At 32.4% G+C, this 23593-nt stretch overlaps 1 protein-coding gene across 2 annotated transcripts in view; it reads left to right on the forward strand.

The window, feature by feature from the left end:
• Nucleotides 1-1145: 1145 nt before the first annotated feature.
• Nucleotides 1146-23593, forward strand: part of LOC140437033 (transcription factor Clamp-like) — a 39344-nt gene continuing 16896 nt past the window's right edge. The window contains exons 1-4 of one of the 2 annotated variants that reach the window (XM_072526262.1): nt 1146-1596; nt 4387-4826; nt 13109-13261; nt 13488-13740. In XM_072526262.1, the coding sequence (XP_072382363.1) occupies nt 4425-4826; nt 13109-13261; nt 13488-13740 (808 nt within the window). In that variant the 5' untranslated portion in view covers nt 1146-1596; nt 4387-4424. The remainder of the gene's footprint in view (nt 1597-4386; nt 4827-13108; nt 13262-13487; nt 13741-23593) is intronic. The other variant, XM_072526263.1, reaches the window with a different exon arrangement.

Consider the following 23593-nt stretch of genomic DNA (forward strand, 5'->3'; position numbering starts at 1 on the left):
TACATCGAATACAGGTCCGTCATAACATCTTTCCTAAATTGACATAGGAAATTGTATGTATATAGACCTGAAACTATGAAAGTTTAAAATAAAACTTATTTAGGCTTGTTTAACAAAAAGCAAGTAATGTATAAATTTTCTTAAAACCCGAATATACGATTCAATCTATTTATTAAATGTAATCAATTGTAAATTAAACTATCGGGAACTAGAAAGACATTTTTAAGTACCCACATATTATTAATAAACTGTAGTTTCTATTATAGCAATATCTTTGAAATATAAAAGTATTTAAATTGATTCAAATTCAAACTAATATTTAGAGAAGAGAAAAGTCAGACCCGCACTTGAATGATCTGCAACTTGCAAGCACCGTGAAGATGAGATACATTTCACAAGGTTCATCGATATGAGTGATTCGTTCTTTTCAATCATCTCTTCTATTATATTAACACAGTTTGGAATTCTTGGCTTCCATTCATTCACACATTAATTTCATCAGTCATAATGAGATCAATATTATAGTTCACCGACTATAATAACTATACCTACCTATCTCGTATTGTGTCGTGTCGTGGTAAAGCAGTACCTATCTCATTCGTCTATAAGAATAAACATTTTCGTTTTTTCATTATTGGTTTTAGCACTTGTTTTTGGAGAGAAGAGTTTTATGTTTACTTTAGTTGTAAATTAAGTATTTTATACTTTACACGTACCTACCTACTTTTTATACTAATGTTGTTCTTCAATTAGTTACAATACTAAAATGGTTTTTTTTATGAAATGCAAAAAATAAGATCGTCTCTATGCACGTGTGAATTGATATATTAAGATATGGTTTCATTTTAACATTTAATCCAAAATTAACTCCTCACATTTAGAAAACAAAAATTTAAATGATTTTTTTATTTTATAATCCATTACTTTATCTGTTGTGGTCCAGTCTTGAACATAGACCTGACGCGACAATAAAATATTAACTTGATAAAGATCCAAAGAAACCCAAGAGTTTTTGGTTATACTGCACTATGTACACAAAATATCAAAAAAGATACATTTTATAATAATAAAAACAAACAATAATGTAATATTGATAAAAATAAACAAAACGAAGGTTTTATTTTAATTTTTTATATTTATTTTAGGAAAAGTGGTTACATAGAAATGATATGACCAATATATCAAAATTAGAATAAAAGTTTAATAACACAAATCTAAAAATAGGTATCGTTTAATTTTCAATAAATTACATCATAGCTATATAATTGAACTATTATTCGATGTTCAAATTCGGTATTCGATGAATACATCTTATTTGTTGAAGCATGCGCCATGTGTTTCTTATGACGAATTTGCGAGGGGAACAAAGATGGCTATGGATCTATCCGCCATTTTCTAAAGTGAGATAGAACAAGTTGTTTGTGATAAATTTTGGGAAATTTATGCCACATTCGTGAAATTTTCAAATCAAAAATAGTTAATATTGTGGTTCTTAAAGTGTACAAACTTTGCAATTGAAGTATAAACCCAAACTTTATTTATTTCAAGGTATCCTACGTACGCGTCTCCTAAGGAAGATCTATTGTGTGAGAGAAGGTAAACGGTTTTCTTTGTTACTTATACTTATTTCATTTCATTTTATCAGCATCTTTGTTATAAAAAGAGATAAATTTTGAGTGAGAAGCTAGACATTTAGGATTTTCTGTTTTGATTGACGTTCGACCCTAATTTTTTTTTCTAAATTTGGATAGCATATTGCCGCACCCTTCAGTTATAAATTAAAAAAGGCCTTAATGTTGTCTTTTAAATAATTTCTTTAAAATAAAAAAAAAATCACCGGCAAACTGGAATGCCAACTTTTTATGGTGTAACTCTCATTACTTACTCATTGTGGAAATTCTGCAAGGAATTGATGATTATTTTGAACTATTTAAGCACAATATGTTACATTTTTATCCATGCAAATTTTGAAAATTATTTATTTTCATATTTTTTAAATCCATTAAATATTGTAATCATATACATTGTAATTACACCAAAACTAACATATCTTTATACTTACATAAATCGCAAATTCCAAATAAATCACTTGTTGTATTGAGGGTGATAAAGGGCACCTGTCCCATAGATTACAAGGACTTATGGCGAATAAAATATGTATGGAAGAAAACAAATTTGTTAAAAATGTCCATAGTATGCCTGTATCTGTTGAAATTAAAGATATTTAATGACATTCATTTATGGCCCTTTTATATACTTAAAAACAATAATGTGTGTGGTTCTTCTATAAACCACTAACTTACACAGTTGTAATAAAATAAATATACTTATGAAATCAACTGCATTATCCGCTAATTAGAAAGTTAGCACAGTATTGTCAAAATAAGTATTTAATGATTTTAAAATTTGCATTTACACACAATTTAGAAGATTTAATACTTATGATTAAGATTAAAATATTAGAATAGGAACAAAACAAGCATGTCTCATGTAAAATAAATGCCAATATTTTGCCATAAAATGAAAAGTACTTAGTTTAATGACTGGATCTAGAAGAGGTGGTTCACATATACACTGCTCCATCTGCATATATTCCAGTAAAAGTGAAAAAAAAAAATGTCAGTTGTAATATCACAGACTCTATAGACTATTTAGATGATTGTTGCTAACATAGTACATATAATTATAAAATAAGAGTTACGAAACATATATTTCCTAAAAATAATACCTTAATATTGGTCTATATCATTCCATTTAAATTGATTCCTCCAACTCTGGAGAAGTCATACATATATGTGCACAATATTTTGATTGCCCAAAATATGCTTAAAATGGAAATCTCGCAACCAACAATTAAACAAAAAGATATTTATAATTTATAAAATTGCTGTTTCTTCATAAATACAAGAGGGCTCTAGTGTTATACATTACATAAGATTATATTCGTGATGTATTCTTGCCAGGAGATCTAGAGATTCTAGATTGTCTGGCTGTCTATTCGCTAGTTCATTTAGCATTACCCAGTATTCTACTACAGACCCGAACTAGCTTTACACCCACACCAAACTATTGGCTTCCCATTCTGAGTAACATTCCACTGCCGGAATTACGAAGAAGTCATTCTCTTCTCAGAGAATATTGAAAAACTGAGGAAAAGCTTGATATCGAAATAAACAGGCTGCGCTCCAGATATCCTCCATTGCTAAGAGCCAACTCCTTACATCAGGAACATTTCAACCTCACCAACGCTTGGAGAAGACAATGTGAGAGCGACTCACCACAGAAAGCACACCAAATGGCCTATATCGATCAGAAACCACCAGGCTTTGAACAGACCCACAATACATGGACAATGCTAAACAGAATAAGAACAAGCAGAAGTAGATGTGCTGACAGCTTATATAGATGGGGAAAAGCCCTTACTCCTGATTGTGACAATGGTGCCCAATGACAGACCGTCCATCACATTGTCAAAGAATGCCCCCTAAGATGATCGCCTGGAGTTTTCGATGAGTTCTTGAATGTGACTGAAAACGTTTTACATTATGTTAATAATACATTAGATGTTCGTTTGTAATACTTCATGTAACGTTTTATATTGATTTCTAATTATGTGTTCTTATTGTATGCCATAAGATAAATAAATACATAAGACTAAATCATCGGAGATGCATTTTAAAACAAGGCATGCATAAATCTATATAATTGCTTTTATATACAAAAGCATTTTTTAAAGCATCTGCTTCAAAATTAGGCTAGATTAAGTAAAATTGTTTATATATAATAGACTGAGCACTGCATTCTCCCACAGTTACAGTTAAAACTAACATGAAGCAGTCCCTTATCTCTTTCTAATTTGATGGGTTTATCGACCACATGACCTAATTGACCAATGAGAAGGTCATGTGGTCGATAAACCTGGCCCGTTAGAAAGAGATTCAGGGACTGCTTTGTATCAGTTTTCTCTGTTGCACTGGGGGAATGCTTCTGTATTGGAACAGTCAGTTTATTTGTATTATATGTCTATGATTGTCTAGGACAAGAAAACTCAAAAACCATTACAATTGCAGAGAGTAAAGCTTTTAAAAGGTTAATAAAACAGTCGAATAGATAATTTCTTGAATTTAACATCAGTTGCTAACCATTTCTTTAAGAGAGACATAAAGCTATTAGGAAAAAATAAAATTTCTGAGTGATTAGATCATCTAGGCTTATTTGTATTAAAAATGGTTTAAATGTTCTTTTTTGGTCAGTATTTGTGCCTTTTTTGTCATTGGATTTATCCTTATTCTTTTTATATATGTTTGATGTAAGCAAAACAGTAAATTTTAGCTATTATCTCTAGCAGTTTTCATGAATGGTTTTATATAAACTGTATATTTCTAGGTTTTTGACAGTTTCGACTGTCAAATTCAGCATTTTCAATGATGTTTGATCCAAATACCATAACCACGCAACAATCCCAAATACAATACCAGCAGCCACAGCAAAATGACAAGGATAAAGAACAGGGCCAGAAGGACACCTTTGCTCCATTTTGTTACAGCAATGTCAACTTGATCCACAAAATTACACCTAATACTACTCAAAACCACAACTCCACAGTCAATATGTCACAGTTAACTGATGACAAGTGTTATATAACTCAACCATTCAGCTATAATTACACACTTGTCAATCAGAACTTATTAACTCAAAACATAACTTTTAAATGTGATTGTTGTGGATTAATGTTTGCACACCTTTCTTTGCTGAACCACCATAAAAAGGTGCATCATGGACAAACTGATCAAGGCCAAGGACAACAACCACAAATTACTCTTCAGGTAAGAAAAGTCATATTGATTTGGGCATCTCAATCTCTTTGGTTATCTCATGATGAAAATCACTAGTATTATGCTCTTTTGAAAGTCATAACGGCATTCCTTTTGTTGTTCCACAATCATATATTTACTTAACCATGATTACCTTCTTTAAGCTACTTCTCTGCTTTAAATTTGTTTTTATTACAGTTCAAACTAAAAATTATTTTGTTCATTTATGGGCAAGCTAAAATATTTTTCAGTGTTTTACAGTAAACAATTTTTTTGCCTCGAGGAAATGCTTAGCTTATCGATGTAAATTTTCTGTAAACCTATGGTGTCAGTTACAATTCATTTTATTTTTCACATACATGGCAAAACTGTTTTGTGAGTTAATTGAATTGTCCAGTCGTCAGAGAGTTGACCCCTAAAAATCATACGAACAAGCTGAATTTTGCAGAGAATATTATTTTGGGACCTCAAAAAAGATGCAAAAAAGTTTACCACTTTTACCCCCGGGCTTCCCCCTAAAACCCCCCTCGGAGGGGGGTAAAAACGCAAAAAATCGATTTACCAAGAATCTGTACACCGTAGAGAAAAATGTTTCAAATAAAAAATGTAGCTGAGATAATTTTAAATAAAAATCGGTGCGTTTTGATTTAGTTTGAGTCGTCTTACAAACTCTCTCTGATGACGGGTAGACCCAGAAACACGTGTTAGGGACTAGTAAGAGACTCAAATTAAATCCAAACACAACCGTCTTCGTATATCTATCGTCCTTACTCGACGCAATGAGTACAGGAATGATGGTAATTTATATGGGTAAATTGTTGATGCATAGTGGAATATAAATATTCCCAGCATCGCTCTGAATGGCTTGATTAAGCTTGGGTATACAATTTACTTTAATTGCTATCGACACATTTAACTTCATCTTAAATAAAAATGTTTATAAGCATTTTTTGTGTAGAATAAACCGTTCTCTTAGAAACAACGCTTGAAGCGTTGGCGTTTATTTTGGCTTCAACATGCTTCTCCAATCATTTCGATTTACCGCTGTTCTTTTCCATGAACGCTTCCCAGGCAGTTCCTGGCATCCTCATCGACTTCGTCTTCCCATCTCTTTTTAGGTCTTCCAACAGGTCTTTTTCCCTGCATTCTTGCATGTAGTAATTTTCTGGGGATTATATTCTCATGCATGCGGACCACGTGCCCTGCCCACCGTAATCTCTGCATGTCAGTTAAGCGCGCGAAATCAATGTTCAATAAAATTTGTATCTACTCGACGGTAAAAATTCGATATATTTTGATCCAAATGTCCTATCGACAAAAATCAAGATGCATTTTAAAGGCAAAGAGTGCAACTTTCGTATGCAGTTTTTGTATTTTGTTGAGAATAAACTCAGTTTTAATAAAGGTGTTAAATAAATTAACGTGGCGCTATTTTTGCCATTTTTTACGATTCTGGTGAGATCAATAAAATTGATCACTTTCATCGACCAGTTGTATACTTGAGAATCTAATTTGTAGGCAGTAAATTCTCCGAACTGTGAATGCGATAAACCAACAACATCGTTGCCAGTTTGTAATGATAGATATTCTAGCAATTTATCATTTAATCATTGACATGCAGCAAAATTATCATATTAATGATCGTTTTGTATTTGTTAAGGTATATAATAAAATGTATTTAGTAACATCTATAATACTTATATATAGAAAACATCTAAAGTACGATAATATTCTTTGTAAAAGTCATACATGACAACATCGCATTCTAGGACCGGTAGAAAGGAATAGTAGGTCAACGTTGTCATAATATAGAGAGAGATAAATTGCTCATTGACTTCCTAGCTTAGCATTCAGTAGCGTATCGTTCACACTGTTGCAGTGACTTTTAAAAATTAATCTTAATATAATATGATATGAGACATATTTAACTTTGAAGTGTATACTTCTTATCACAAAAAAAACACTTACTTTCAAATTCCATAATTTTGTACAAAACATACGAGACAAAGAAACTTTCTATGACATTTAATGACAAACTATAATTTTTTTTAATGACATTTTTTGTTTGTTACAAAAATTAATTATCAAAAAGGCAGGTAGAGAGATTTACCCTGCTGTTATTTCAATGAAAGGTTTCTTTTCATTGGAATTACTTATATTTTAAATATACTAATTTACATAATTATGAACATCCAATTCTGAACTTGCCGATTACATGAAGTGAACTTTTACTTTTAGTGAACATATAAACACTCACACATATATATTATAATTAAATAAAATAAATCGAATCGAATATACCTAATATATATAAGAAGTATTCATTTTTTTTAAGAGCAAAGTATATTGGTACAAAATGTATTTTATTTTGAAAACTAGGTTAACAGAACAAACTTACTTACATACGAAAGTAATCTTAATAAAATGGTTCGATCTCCACAGGAAGTTAAAATATTAATCATCGTATGAAGACGACTCGTCGGCTGAGGAAGAGCTATCGCGATCACTATTATTTACATTGATAATTAATGGTTCAACCGAAATGTCCACTCTTGTGTCTAAGTCCCACATTCTATCTTCTTCTTTTATAGTGTGTCTTATACAATACAATTTTTCCAAGACTCAGGTGTCATAGTTTGTATGGCAGTAGCTAACAAGCACGTCACCTCCTCCATTTTAAAACTCAAGTTTTCCCTTGCCACTTGGTTTTTTATTTGAGCCCATATAAGCTCGATAGGGTTCAGCTCACAATGGTAAGGAGGGAGGCGATGTACAATTATGTTGTTTGCACGAGCCATTTCATCGACTGCATATTTCTTGAAAACGGGTATATGTATCCTCGCGAGGTTTAATAATTGTACTTTCAACATGTTGACATTGAATGGTATATTTTTTTGAGAGAGTCAGTTGATTATTTCACCTTTTCGCCAGGCAGTCGTTGGTGATGGCTCCAACCGTCGACTGTGGTATGACGCATTGTCCATAACAACGACAGAATTTGCTTCAAGGTTTGGTAGAATATTTGAAAACCAACCTCCGAATCTTTGAGCGTCCATTTCCTCATGGTAATCGTTGGTTTTCTTGGATTCGAATAGTAACAAGCCGTTGTCCAAAAAACCCGAATCGCTGCCAATATGTGTTATTATGAGCCTCCGTCCTTTACCCACTGGTGTTTTTAATCCCAATGAAAGCTCTTCAATGAAGGCTTGTCGACGACTTTTAATTTCCAAATCTTGCCACACTTTTGAGACAGTATGACCTTGATTTAGCCAAGTTTCATCTAAATAGTATACTTTTCGTCCTTCACGACGATACTCTCGGATTTTTTGTAAGTAATTTCTCCGCCACAAAACAATTTCATCTTTTTCTAAAAGAACACTATTCCTGCTTCTTTTTATATATTTAATGTTCATTTGTTCTAATGTTCGCAATAAAACACGTCTTGATATTTTGGATATTGAATTATCGGAATTTATTTCAACTTCAACTTTCTTTAAGGTTGGGATTTCGTTCCTAAAAAAGAAAGCATGGAATTTCATCCGAGTAGCATATTTGGTATGATCTTCAAGCTGAATGCGTTTTCTACCTCTGGTTTCAATGGTTTCAACAGGTCCATCATTCAATTTGCCTTCACTTTGTTTAAAATTCTTTACAATTCTGTATACACTTCTCGTCGAAACTTTAGTCAAATCACTACACAGGGTAACTACATCGTTGACCGACATACTTTTATTCCTTTCACAGAGTCCACAATACACATTGAATATAATAGTTTTTTCTCCCATCGAAAAATTTGGACGTCGTTTACTTTTACTGCTTTCACTTTCCATATTACTCACAACAGTAAAATAAGTGTTCACTGCTTAGATAATCTAATCGATATGTGAGTCATGTACTACGGTGGGGCCACGATGAGTAGAATACTATTTTGCTGACGTCACGTTGCGTAACAACGACGAATAGAATCGACGGTTGCTGGGCAACGTGACGTCAGCAAAATAGTATTCTACTCATCGTTATCACACGACTGTTTACTTCGATAGCAAAACAACTGAATACCTGAGTAGCCGACTTTCACCGACTATCGCGGTTTTAGGGAGGTGTAACTATTACCTTCTAAACTAAAATTATTATTTATTGTAATTAATTCAAATTTATAAAACAATAATAAAAAGTAATGGGTTGTACAGCGATGTAGTATATCTTTTCTAAGTAAAAATATTAAGAGAATAACAGTTTTGATTCTAAAAGTATGTCGAGTGGGAGATAAAAAAAATTGAACGTATTAAACGAGCACTGAAAGATGTATGTGGCGTCCTTCATCATTTTTAGTGGCGAATTTTGATTTCTCGTCCCAAAAAACTCCAGCTTACCAAATTTCGTGTTGTTATCCCATGCCTATCACGAAACATTTAAAAATAAAAGTTTAACTTTGCCCCCTTTATTTTGGTTATTATCAACTTTCGTACTAAAGTAAGTTAGTTTAAATCGGCCTATTTTAATCTCAGGAATCTAAGATTAAGTTATGGCCATTCGTTACCATGTATATTATATTAATATATATATATATATATATATATATATATATATATATATATATATATATATATACAGTATACTCCCTTTATAACGAACACGGTTATTACAAGGTTTCGCTTATAACGAGGTACATTAGATGTCCCGTGAAATTTCTATTGAACTATAACCTTTTATAGCGAGGTAAATTTGCTTATAACGAGAGAAAATAAGATTGAAAAACGTGTTTTTTACGTTTTGGCCCGGCCGTAGCTATAAATAAATACCCTTTTTAACTGCGGGCCGCCCGCAATAAACTTCTTACAATTTATGATTCTTAGTCGGAAATGTAAAATTTATGATTCACAAGTGTCATTGTATTGGCTTGACCATTCACGCCTAATAATATGGGTCCTAATAGACAAGATGTGGAAAGTGTTTTAAAGGTTGTCAGAAACTATCCAAGCACAAAACGCAAATGAAGAAGCATAAAACTGTTTCACATCTTTAGAAAATATGATAGATAGAATACTGGACAATTTAAAGCAGTCAAAAATGACAAAATAACTTTATACGCTTTATACATATTTGCAGAATACAGATTTTTTGTTTTAACGTATATCATTGACAGTAAAAGTAAACAATTTTTTTTGACAATAAAAGTAAACAACTTTGTTTTAAAAACGCCATTCAAACAATATTTATTAGCATCTTATATTGCTCCGAATGGCTTCACTATAGAAAGTTAATGTTTTAGAAACCTACATATTCAAATGTATGCACAATATTATAAGCGTCTATATTCTTTGATATTATTGTTGTTGGATATAACGAGATCCGCTTATAACGAGGTAATTAGTCTGCCATTTCAGTTCTCGTTATAGAGGGAGTCTACTGTATATATATATATATATATATATATATATATATATATAATAACCCAAACGTCAACAATAATCATATTAAAATTAACATAATTATAAATAGGTACATATTTATTTAATACTAGTAGCTTTGTCGTAACTTCTTATGATATTTTTCGTACGCCATTGGAAGACCTACAATAGCAATGAACCATCACTATTACTTCCAAGAATTTACTGCCTAGATTTCTGGATTCTGACTATAGTAAAATTTCCATTTTTAGAGATCATGAAATTTCAATTTTGAGTTGTGGTATCAAATATGAGGCATGTGAAATATGAATAAAAAACGCAGAATTTAATGTTTTACTTTACAAACGATCACACGTCACAGGATCATTTAACAAGACGGTTTTGGGTGTAGTTTATTGCAGAAGTTTTGTCCTTTTGAAAAACGTACTGGTGTACGTTTGATACTCAAAGTTTGGAGAGAGTATCTGTCATAAACTTTTTTGTCGACCGACACTCTAACCATGAAGAAGGATATTGTTACGATAAATGTGACTCATACCGACGGGTCCCCTCTTATACCTGCGATTGGAACTTTCCAGATGAGGATCGAATAATACACCAGCGCTCCAACCGAAGGTCAAAAAAGTGGGCAGAAACTTCTAGATAAACAAATCAGGTATAAAACGGACGATTTGAGATTTATAAGGACAGTCTGAAACAAGTGTCGATTAATAAATTGTTCGTGCGGCTATTTAAATTGTAACCGGTGATAAATTATATAAGTGTAAATAAATTAATATTTAAGTGTTTCTATGTAGATTAAATAAATAAATGTATGTAAATAAACTCGTAAAGTGTTGTAAATTGTAGAGCATTTTATAATAAATAAAGTTAATAAATTAAATTTATAAAAACAGTTCAATATATTGGAAATATTTTTCACTCGGTATAGTAGCATCTTAACAAAGGTTTTCCAAAATTATTCACATGAAGCGATTGAACACAAATTTAACAGCCGATATTATGACAAGAACAGTAGATTAAATAAAAAACTGACTGGTCTTAAATGTTTTACATCTTTCTAATATATTGGGTGAGTCAAGTGGAACTGTACATACATACTCACACCTCATATGGGGAATTTACAATGTAAATTAAAAAGTTTCTGCTCCCATAATTTAATAATACACAGCCGAGTTGTGAATTTTGACTCGTATTTCTTTTGGTCGTAACTTTTGAATGTTAATTTCGAATTGTCTCATACTTTGGTAAAACGTTGCCCTACTACCACCTAATTAACTAATTTATTGAAACTAAAAAAAATCGTAGAATAAATTTCATATGGTTTTGAAAACTCTTATAAGGCTTTTACAAAGTACACAAATAGATATTTTTTTCCCAAACGATTACTCAAATTTTAATAAAAAATTAAATTTCACTATAAATTAAAAGTTTAACAAATCAAACCACAAATTTAAATAAACAATTTTTCTTGCTTAAAATAAAATTTTCATAATTAACATATTTACATGTTTAAGAAAATTTAAGAATACCCAATATTAGACTTATTCTTTTTCTTTTTCCTCTTTGTAAACAATTCTGCTTGTTCATTGGCGGAATAATACCTCTCTGGAAGGTTGTCACTTCATCTTTTGCGCGGTCGTCCGATACTTCTGCCGCCGCTTGGTGACTTATCTCTTGCTATTTGAGGAGACGACACGGGTCTCCTCCATTCTGCTTATGTGGTTATTCTTTTTTTTTTTTTCTATTTTGTGTCTATTAATTTATAGCAGGAGCAGGTACAATTTTATTTCTAAGGAGCTATTTCATAATTATCGCTTTTTAAATTTCTTTCTATAAAAACAGCCCAATTAACTGAATACCCACTATACCCGACCATACATTAGTTTTTGTGGTCTTTGTGGTTTTCACGTATCCAGTGTGGATTTACTCACTCCAATACCATAAATTTTGGTGCTTTACATTTCCACATACATAGTGTAAATATTGCCTCGTTGGAAAACGTATCTTGTTAATGACGTTCTTATCATATTCATCATTACCTCACTAAACTGTAATCTAAGGTCGTAGTAATCTTTATTTAATTCTTGCAAGAACTGGATTTTGTAAGGTTTAAATGAATTCTTATGTAATACATGCAAGACTGAAGAATAACCTACATCATGTATTTGTGCAGCTCTGCGTGAGGATGTATGTGGACCTTTAATGAAACTCTGCATTAAATCTAAAGTTTTATTGTAATTTGTCTAATTGTAAAACAGTTTTTGGTCTACCTTCCAATGCCATATTTTACTCGTCCAATTTCCTCAAAGAGCTTTATAGTTTTTTGTAGTCTCCTTATGCATCGGAGGATGGTTGGGAAAGCATCGTTGAACAAGTTGCCTACTACATTATAAGATCTTTTTCTACCGCCGTAGCCCCTCATCATTAAAACAGTAATTCGCTCTTTTTCATTAAAAGCCATCTTTATTGTAAAGCTTTAAAAAAAAACATAAAACAACTCGTATTGAAGTCAGGGTAATATACAGTTATTTAAAAAACCAAAGCGACTAATGATATAAGAAATAGAGTAAATCTGACAATATTGCCAGCCTTAAATTAGAAATCCTCATATGGCAGAATAGACGTTTCCAGACTTTTGGTGTATATAGGACTCTGTATACATAGAACTGTACTGTTTTGTTTGTTTACACTGGTGTCAATAAAGAGTCTCATGTTGTTGATTTGTGCTATTGTATGGGAGATTTATGTTGTAATTACTAATAATTTTTATGTTGTATCAATGTCTTTAGGCTTAAATATTGTCTTCAATAAATTTAGCAAGCCATCTTTTTATGTAATACCTATATAGATAATTTTTTAACATTTTAAGTGGTATTTTAGGTGCAACAACCGCAACAACAGCCAACGCAAATCCAGATAGTATCAGCAGATCGAATACGCTTCTCATGTGAAGAATGTGGCCATACATTCGGAACACAAAACGACCTAAAAACACATAAAATACAGTCGCATCAGCCTCAAGCCCCACAGCAGGTAAGAATTAACTAATATAAAAATGTTGTGTAGTGCATTGGAATCTTTGTTGATATTAATTAATACGTCAGTATCTCTTACTGGGAAGTTACTAGAAAGCTGAACTTTCTCTAATTTCTTCCTCTACCTATGTATGTTTTCATTTGTTAAAACAATAATTCCAATACATTACACTTGGGTTCTAACTGTTAGCCATTTTTGAGATAATGGGGATTACTGAAAATAGGTACTCAAAACGTTCCAGGTCCAACAGCAGCCTCAACCGCCCCAAAATACTCTTAAAATAAAAAATTGCGAGTCATGTGGAGCACCTTTACCGCAGGACAATAATAAGAAAAGGGCAGTGATGAAGGTCAAATGCGAGAACTGTCTTAGTGCCGAGGCCATACAACCGCAGATTTTCGTAGTAGCAGCTGCACCTGATACGTCAGTTAAGTTCGAGGAAAGTACTGGCACGCAGACGCAAACGCAGGCCTTGGGTAAGTGACATATTTTTCGTTAAATTCTTACTATCAGCAAAACCCAAATATTTGCGCAACTGCTCTCTATTTATATAGTAATGTATTGTTCGGGCTGGGGCGGTACGAAAATTGGCCCTGTGTATTATACATTACTGTAGGTTTCAAATTCAGCTAGATTTTTTGAACAGTAACGTTCATTCGGTTCGAATATGATTCAATTCCTTAACTTCTCGTTTAAGAAGCGACCTTTAAGTTTAATTACACTTTGTCCTCATATGTGATTTACTATTATAGCATGTATATATCTTCTCTTTACATTGAGCTAGCACCACATTTTGTCCACAGCAGAGCCGGAACTAGGAGATTTGTCAGCGGGATTTGCTAAAGATCAGATTGCCGCCCCATTTCCCGATCCCCCCTTCCTTTTTCCACACCACCAACATAAAATACTTATGGCGTTGTTGCATATACTATTGGCTTCATGCAGGTGATTGGATGGTTGGGTGGATTGTAGTTAGTGTGGTTGTTGGCTTCATGCAGATGGATTGTAATTTCAAGCAGAAGCAGCGGCCATGTACTGTATTTGCTCACTATGTTGGTACCAAAAGCCTCAGGAAGTTCCACCCATGTGGGTAGGGTATGTCCCAAAAGCTGGACAAGAAACATTTAATAAGGCCAAAAAACCCAATATAACTGAATTTTGGAGCAGAAATTGGCTTTAAATAGATACGAAATGCCGAAAAAACATTACTACCTCCATTATTTAGAAGTGAAGACTAACATGACAGAACAGAGTTGTCAACTGACAAATATATTGAGTAGGTCACAGACGTCATAGACACTTTATGTATGTCTTTGGCATGAATAGGGCTTTTCATCAGCTGACTTATTTTTCGTACAGTCAGATTTGACAATGACGTATAATATATATTAGACGCAGTGATATGGAACTGGTTAGACGTCATATGTACTGGTTTATAAAAAAATATTTATTAAATAAATATTTTTTAATAAAGAAATAACATAGTTTTTAAATAAATGAAGGGTTTAGAAAATTTATAAAATAATATAGAGCGTGTATCTCCCTACATACTCCATAACGAGATCGCTTTTTTGTTCCTTTTCGTACAGATATCATAATAATCGATTAATAAAATTGATTTGCTAATTGAGGTACTTTCTATACTTTCTTGGGCATTTTTTACCTAAATTATGTGTTCACATGCACTTTATGTATATTACTAACTTGTTTGTTTACAAAACGTCTGTTCGAAAAAAAATGTGTGACACTACTTTTTGATGAAAAGTCCTATAAACTGGGATAAAATATGGGAAATATACAAAGAGTTGAGTGCCAATTATTTTTAGAAAAAAAAAATAGTAAAAGAAAACAGAAAGTAACAAATGAATAAAATCAACAGACATTAGAATAAAATAATTATTTGCAGGAAAATAACAAACATGTGGCGTTTATAACGTTATACAGTTATACTTAAGTAATAGGAATAGTTTGTATTGTAACGCAATTGAAACTACTCAAAAATTTGTTATGTATTGTACCTTAAATTTGAATTCTTCCATTTAGCTGCAAACGCACTGGTGGTGTCGTCAAAGTTGATAAACGCTCGTTTGTGTCAAATTATGTTGTTATACTTAAACTAGAGAGTCTCTCCTGTCCCAATGTACTTTTCATGTAGATTTTGATGGTATGGAGTTTGCTAAAACTTCGTTATCCAGATGACACTGTGACTGGCTAGTGACTGACTAGTAATGTTAGGATAGCCTTCGTCTAGTTTTTTTTCTCGAAACTAAAATACTATAAATATACTTCAACTATGTCTTTAGTGTGCTCCCCTATGGATCTTACAGAAGATGCCATAAAACAATTAGAGGCATTTGAAATTTGGTGGAACTGACATATGTTAAAGGTCCCATATATACACCACACAACTAACATAATTAAAATATAAAGACAAAGAAATTAATAACACTATAAAGAACGGAAAATTTGCTTACTTCGGCCACATTATGCGTAATAGTAAATACCGACTTCTACAGTTGATTCTACAAGGCAAGAGTGAGGGCAAGAGAGGCCCTAGACGTAGATTTTGGCTCACCAATCTTAGAAAATGGATTGGTCAACTGATCTATTTCGAGCTGTGAATAGAATAAGATGGGTCAATGTGGTCGTCAACATCACTAGAAGATAGGCACCTTTAGAAGATACTTTAACTTATTATGCACAGCAAAGTGAAAGGAAAAAAGGGGACCAGGTAGACGACGTATTTCGTAACTTACGAACTTGAGACAGTGGACCGGGAAAACTTTGTTGGAATTATTTAGAGAAATAGAGATTATTTGGTGAATAATGTGTTGTGGGATACAGTGATTGCAACTGCAAGACGACAAGAAGTTTATTTTTATAAATAAGACCTAATATTTCTCTTACTGTGGCTTCCTTTAAATTTCAGGCATAACAGTACAATACTCCACTTCAGACCCATGAGGTACATTAATTCTTGTGTCTTATAATGAAGATAATAATTTGGTATATAGTGTCAGTGTAATAAGTGGTGCTGTAAAATCTTGTAATAAAGCTGATAAATTGTGCAATAAAATTAAATAAAATTAAAAAATTGATGGGCATTATTTTGAAAAATTTTAATAATTTGTGATTTTTTTATAAACTTTTCAAGTTTTACCATCCCCTGAAATCTGACGCACATGTTTTGCAGTATTTAAGCAGTAAGATGATTTGTTAATTATTTATAATAAATGAGAAATGTTATATCTTCTTGTTCTTGAAGTTCACATGGACCAGTTGTAATTCATTAATTTTGATAAACAATTTACTATACCAGTCACTGATTTTGTTAATAAGAGCTTGTATCTTTTTGTAGAGCTTTCTCATGGGAGTTTCCTATTTCGAATATAACATTTCCCATAACGTCATCAAATTTGGCTATTTCAACATTCTCTGATTTCGGAATATAACAGTAGGGTGAGAATGGTTGTTTCTTATTCATTTTTCAACATCCCTTCCGATAAGTAATTTTGCACAAGCGCCTCAAAATAGTATAAATTTTCCGCAAGTCGTCATCACTAAACGGCACCCGAGGAATTTTTTTTTTAAGTTTGTGAACAGCAAATATTCACAGTTGGCTAAATCTGGTGAATGTGGTGGGTGTGGTGGCCATTTTTATGTATGTATTCTAATTGGTTTAATTTTGTCTGTGCTGCTGCTAACTTGTTAGTGGGGCATTTTCTTGATGTAAGAGGATCTTTGCAAGACACTCCGTGGCATTTTTTCTTCAAATCGCCGTAGAAAGTGTATAAAGCTGCGTAGTTTCCAGCCCATCGGGTAGTCTTGGCATTTTTAGCCTATTAGAAATGAATGTGTGTTTCATCAACAGTCAGTTATAGACGAAAAAACCCTTTGAATTGAGTTTCATCATTGCTCAAAGAACCGCCGAATCTGATGCTCGTGTCCGTTTTGATCGACAGTGAGCAAATATGGGACCCATCGCGCGTAACTTTTTCAGATCTAAATATTAGTGTATGTTCAGTTGACACGTTTAGAGCCTCTTATATTGTATGAATTTTGATTATACAATCTGTCATAATCATATCACGGACTTTTTTGATGATTTTTAGGGTAGTGACGATTTCTGGGACACCTGAACGTTCATCTTAAAACATGCTCTTGGAAGCACGAATATATTATTTAGCTTTCTAAAATTTTACTGTTGCTAATGACGATGCAGACTCGCTGTAAACAGTATCCGGTTCAGCTTTGAGTTTTCTTTGTTTTTTCTTTCAAGAAAAGGTATTTAATAAGTGAACGAAATTCCACTTTTTCTATTTTCTAAAAAACAAAGAAGTTACGTTCGACTACTATTATAACCAAACTATTTTTAAAATCCGTAAACTAATTTTCGAAACCAACTTGTCTTTGTCTTTTTCCTTTTCCTTTCGTTTCCTTCCTTTCAAACTATTTTTGTTTAAAATTTTTTACAGTCTCCACGCGTTGATGGCAGATGCTAAAACCCAGAGCAACCTCCAGAGCAATTCGTTTTCACGTGACGCCACCATCGACTGCATTAATTTAAAACCAACTTTGCATACATGTTATTTCAGAAGTATCTACCATCTCGCTCGGCTGTGTGGTTTTCAAAGAAGGCAACTGCTTTATTGTGCTGAAATCAATTACCAAGTTTCTAGATAATATTTTATATAAATTTGAAGTACATAAAAGTGACCACTTTAAAATGATTTGAAAAGTGATGAACACATTTTGATCTTAAATAACTTAATTTATAACCCAATTTTGATATTTTTCATAAGTAGGACTGTAATCATCGAACGATTCATCAGAAATGGTGGGTGCCAATGAGAAACAATATAACAATAACCTCCGAAACTTGGGAGCGTATATAGAACAATAAAACTCAAAACTTTCTTTGGGAGCCAGTTGGTAGGCCTCGTCTAGTTCAGTCTCTCAGGTGTGAGAACGTCTTATCGTATAAGTAAATCCGAAAAATAAGTTTGGTTAGGACAAATAAACCAAAATATTTAACTTTTTAATCATTTTTATTATACATAAAACATATAGAATTAAAATTTTAATAATAAATTAAAATCAAAGCTAATCTTGCCTATAGGTTTACAAAAAAGATTTTTATGATGATACTTATGGCTTCTGATGTTGTCTTCAAGTAGTTAGACAGTATTGCAGAATGTAGTTGTTATTTGCTAGTTCCAGTTGTTGATATTGGTATTAAACTCCAGGGATATATTTAGTTCCCATAGCAGCGGCCACCTACTGCAGCATGTTACTCCCACTGGTCGAATATGTGGTTCGGGAAGTCCTCACTCAAAAGTTGATAGTAGGCCAAAAAACCTAGAGAAAAATTTAATATATAAATGAATTTTGAATAGAGGCCTACTTTTTTATAGATGAACAGCAACTTCTCTTTCTATTGTGAAGTACAACTGATATGACAATTAAAAGTAGCTAGCTGACAGATATACTTTTTCGACTGAAGTAAGGCATAGAAATTTTATGTTTCCCTGCATAGAATATAATGGGGTCTGAATAAAGGAATTAGAATATTTAGTAAAAATTAAAATTGGAATTTAGATTATGACAGAATATTTAGTAAATAGAAAGTTGAAGAAGAGTAGAACGCCAACTATATTTCGAATAAAACTAGTAAAGAGACAAGTTAACAACTGAATATAATCAAAAGAAATTGAAATAAAATAATTATTTAAATAAAAGTAACAAACATGTGACGTTTATAACGTTACACGACAATTGTCCCAGATAAAGATACATTACAAGAGACCTTACATGCGGAAAAACTGAATTATGTTTCTGTCATCTAGTTTTAAGACACCAGACACCCTGTGGTGAAATTCAATTTTTGGACGTCACTAAAAAACTTTATCCTGTATGCAAGCTTAGTTAATTCCCTGTAAATTATTTTTTAATTTGTTTGATATCTCGACTCATTGGAAAGTTATGAATTAGGGAATAAAGTATTGTGTTTTCTTTCCGTTTTATTTAATTTTTTCATATGAGACAAATAAAGATTACTTCACTTTATTTATTGTTTGATAAATGTCTTTGAGTTAGTTTCAGAAAATTTTTATTCATTTTCAAAATAATTTTGAACAGTAAAGACTATGCTTTTGAGTTTGCTCTTTTAACAAAATCACTATATGGAGAATCGAGCAGAGATTTAGAGAAACAGGCAATCATGAACGAAAGTAGTCAAAAATGTAAGATTTCCAAAGCTGATAACGGTTTGATTGTTTTCACTGACATAAGAAGATGACATTTAACATCATTTCTTATCCAAAATCAACTTCGCAAAGTTCGGTGCACAGAAATAAGTAAATGTGCGGTACGTTGTCGGTTAAACGAAGCTGGTTAAGGTTTGCAGACCAACTAGTAGTCCAAAGTAGCCAGGGTAAGGCCGTAAATTTTTGAGTGTTCATACAATGACACTAACACATCTGCCTGTATACGAGTTACACACAGTCGAAAGTAGGTCGTACAAATGCAGTGCACCAGCGTTACACCGAGTCACTACACAGGCGGTTAATACGAATTCTCAATGCACAAATACAGCTATGACCCATAATTGCCAAATGCTAGAATTTTATTTAAAAACGCGTTATTAAAATTGAACTGGTACAATTGTTTAACCCTTTCACTATTTTTGTACATCACCATGTACATTGAATTTTATTGCCTTATATAAAATTCAGAATTATTTATCTCCTAATCTACATTGGTACATCAGAAAGTACAACCTATTTTAAAGTTGTTAGGTTGGTAGTAAATGCGATAAAGTTTGACAATAGACGTTAGTCAACATTTAAAACGTGAGTGGCGTGTTGTGCAAACAGGTGCATTTTAGGTTATGTGATATATTTTACGTTTTCTTGTAAATCTACTAAAATTAGAAATTTTATGATTTGCTATTGGTAAGTACATGTTTCAACGTTGGAGTTTCATAATAATTTATAATGATTTATATAATACAAAGTCCACAGATGTAGTTTGAACTAGTATGTACATTACCATGGACAAACGCAGTTTGTGGACAATATATTATTAGACCATGTTTTTGCAAAAGTTATAAATTTTATTTCTATTTTGTATTAGTAGTGTCGATATAGTGGAGACGCGAGACAATAAATTGTTGAGGGAGGGGCACCCCTAAAAATTGACTAAATTTAGTTTTCAAAAGTTTTATTTTTTTTGTTTTATATGGATATTTACTAATGTTTGTCCTTCATACGTTTGTTTTTGTTTTTTAGATAATGGCAAACGCAAGAAAAAATTCAAAAAGAAAGCTAACCCAAGAAGAACTTCTTTATTATCTTGAGAACGATGATGTTTCAGATATTGAGTACCTGTCAGATGATGATGATGGTTGGGAGTCAGACGAAATATCTAGAGAACAAAGAAATAATGACATTCTAGATGTAACTATAGATAAAAATAATGGAAATGAAAATGAGCCTGAAAACAGCGACGTTGAAGATGTAGATTTGGCAGATGAAGAAGAAAGGTTGGGGCTAATTGTAAATGGTGAAAATATGGGGGAAAATGACAAAGATGAGTTGAAAAGGAAACAAACAAATTTTGAGAAAGATGGGACAAAACAAGAAAAGAATATGTGCAGATTCCCAGGCCTGAAGCTATAAGACGATACAACAGTAACATGGGCAGCGTCGACAACTTGGACTTCTTACTAAGTCTATACCGATCCTATGTCAGATCAAAGAAATGGACTGTAAGAATGATCACTCATGCCATTGATTTAGCCCTGGTAAATTCATGGCTTGAGTATCGCACTCAAGTTATTCTTTTGGGAGTAAACAAGAGGGAAATCCTTGATTTGTTAGCTTTTCGCCAAGAAGTGGCCGAAAATCTAATCTGCAGTAGACATGCTCCTAAAAGAGGCAGGCCTTCAAAAAGCTTCGAGGATCCAGGTCCCTCTAAAAAGAAAAAAAACTGAAATAAGGCCTCTAAAAGACCTTAGATTTGATGGATACCATCATCCTCCACAGTATGATGATAAAAAGGAAGCCTCAAGATGCAAAAATGAGGGGTGTAAGAGCAAGACACATATATTTTGTCAAACATGCAAAGTTCATTTATGTATTTTAAAGGAAAGGAATTGTTTTTCCACATTTCATACAAAGTAAATGTTATAATTTATATTACTTTTGACAATGATCTGATTTATAAGAGTTTCTAATAAAAAATTAACACTCAATGGTTTTTTTTTACTTCCATGAACTTTTTTTGTCCATTGTGATGGACATCCTGTACTGGAAGGGTGGGGGTAGTTAAATTCTTTTTATGTAAAAAAAAAATAATCTATAGTGCAACAATACTTTGTATACCAAAAATTAGAATTTTTTAATCACTCTAAAGGGAAGTGATAGTGAAAGGGTTAAGTTACAATTTTCATTGTTTTGCATTTAGTGGTTTGAATATTAAAAACATTAACAGTATTAATTCATTTGGTAAAAATATCAAATATAATGTAAAAACTTTTTTATTAAAATGACTCTGGGCCAAAATTAACCGGCCACCTTAAAAATGGGTAATTTTTGATTTCTTTTATCTCCTAAACCTGTTGTCCGATTTAAGTGATTTTTTTAATATGTTATAGCCTTATTCCTTGACAATATCTTTATAATAATATTGTTGCTAAACAAGTAAATTTTCATTGTCTACCGGGTGTACGAATCAAACTGTGTTTTTTTCTTAAAGTTTGCATCACCCTGTGGAATATTCTAGCATTTGTAGAATACTGAAATTAAATCGTAACTATAGCCTCATGCTTTCTAAACATTTTGTTTTTTGATTGATTCGCTTATGTTGGATAATACAAAAGTTAGGTGCTTTAACAACTAGACATGTTTTTTATCAATTTTTATCTCCGCGGAAGAGAAAAAATAATCTTTTTGAAAAAAAGTCATTTGTTACAGTAAAAATCCAATGAATAAAATCTTCGAAGAAAATTCAAATTAACAATATTTTGGAAATTAAAGTCTAATTGAAAAAAAATTGGGTATCAATAATGGGTGTTGCCGCCTCTAGCCCTTAGGACTTCTTGGAGCCGGTTTGGCAATCCATTCATCATATCCTGGATATCAGATTGCTGTATGGCAACGTGCATTGTCTTGCATTAGTCTGAAGAAATAACACTAATAATGGGAGACTTTAATGCCAAAGTTGGCAAAGGACAAAGTGGAAATTTAGTGGGATCCTTTGGTCTAGGGGAACGTAATGAACGCGGAGACCGTTTGATTGAATTTGCAACTGAAGAACAGCTCGTAGTGACAAACACCTTTTATGATCTTCCTCCAAGACGACTATATACGTGGAAATCTCCCCAGGATACTCCAGATCACACAGTACGAAATCAAATAGACTATATTCTTATTAACAAACGATTTAGAAACTCTACAACATCTGTTAAAGCGTACCCGGGAAAAGTTCAAAGACCAAAAATTATGAAGTACGATATTAACCAACTAAAAAATAAAACAGTAAAGGAAAAGGTACAGAAACGCCTAAAAGAAAAAACGTGGGCTCGTACAGAAAAACCATGGGCCCGTACAGAAACAGATAACACAGATGTAGAACTAGAAAATTTGCACAAAGTAAGTCAAGAAATAACAGAGAAATACTTAAAACCTGAAAGAACAAATAAAAAGGAATGGATGACGGAGGAGATTCTATGTATGATGGAAGACAGAAGAAACGCTAAAGATAATAAGAATTACTACAACAAAATAAATAACGAAATAAAAAGGGCTATTAAAATAGCAAAAGAAAATTGGTTTAGCTCGAAGTGTACAGAGATAGAGTCATTACAACAAAAACATGATTCATTTAACCTCAATAAAAAGATAAAAGAAGCGGCAGGCTTATATAAACACAAGAACACTGGATTCCTAACAGATAATCAGGGAAACATAGTACTGGAAATAGAGCATAAAAGAGATATTTGGATTAAATACGTAGAAAAAACTTTTGAAGATATACGAAGTAACACTGGTATTACAACAAACACCAATTGCGAATCTGGACCACCATTTACAGTCGAAGAAGTAAAATATGCCATCAAAAGCACCAAAGATGGTAAAGCAGTAGGCCCTGATAATTTTCACTCAGAATTCTTAAAACTTATGGACTATGATGGCATAAAATGGTTGACAAATATATTTAACAGTATATATGATACGGGCGTGGTTCCCCAAGAGTGGTTAGTGTCAACTTTTATAAATCTTCCAAAAAAACCCAATGCGAGAAAGTGCGAAGACTATAGAATTATAA

Source organism: Diabrotica undecimpunctata, chromosome 3 (assembly GCF_040954645.1).
Source record: "Diabrotica undecimpunctata isolate CICGRU chromosome 3, icDiaUnde3, whole genome shotgun sequence".
In the NCBI taxonomy this organism is placed as follows: Eukaryota; Metazoa; Arthropoda; class Insecta; order Coleoptera; family Chrysomelidae; genus Diabrotica; species Diabrotica undecimpunctata.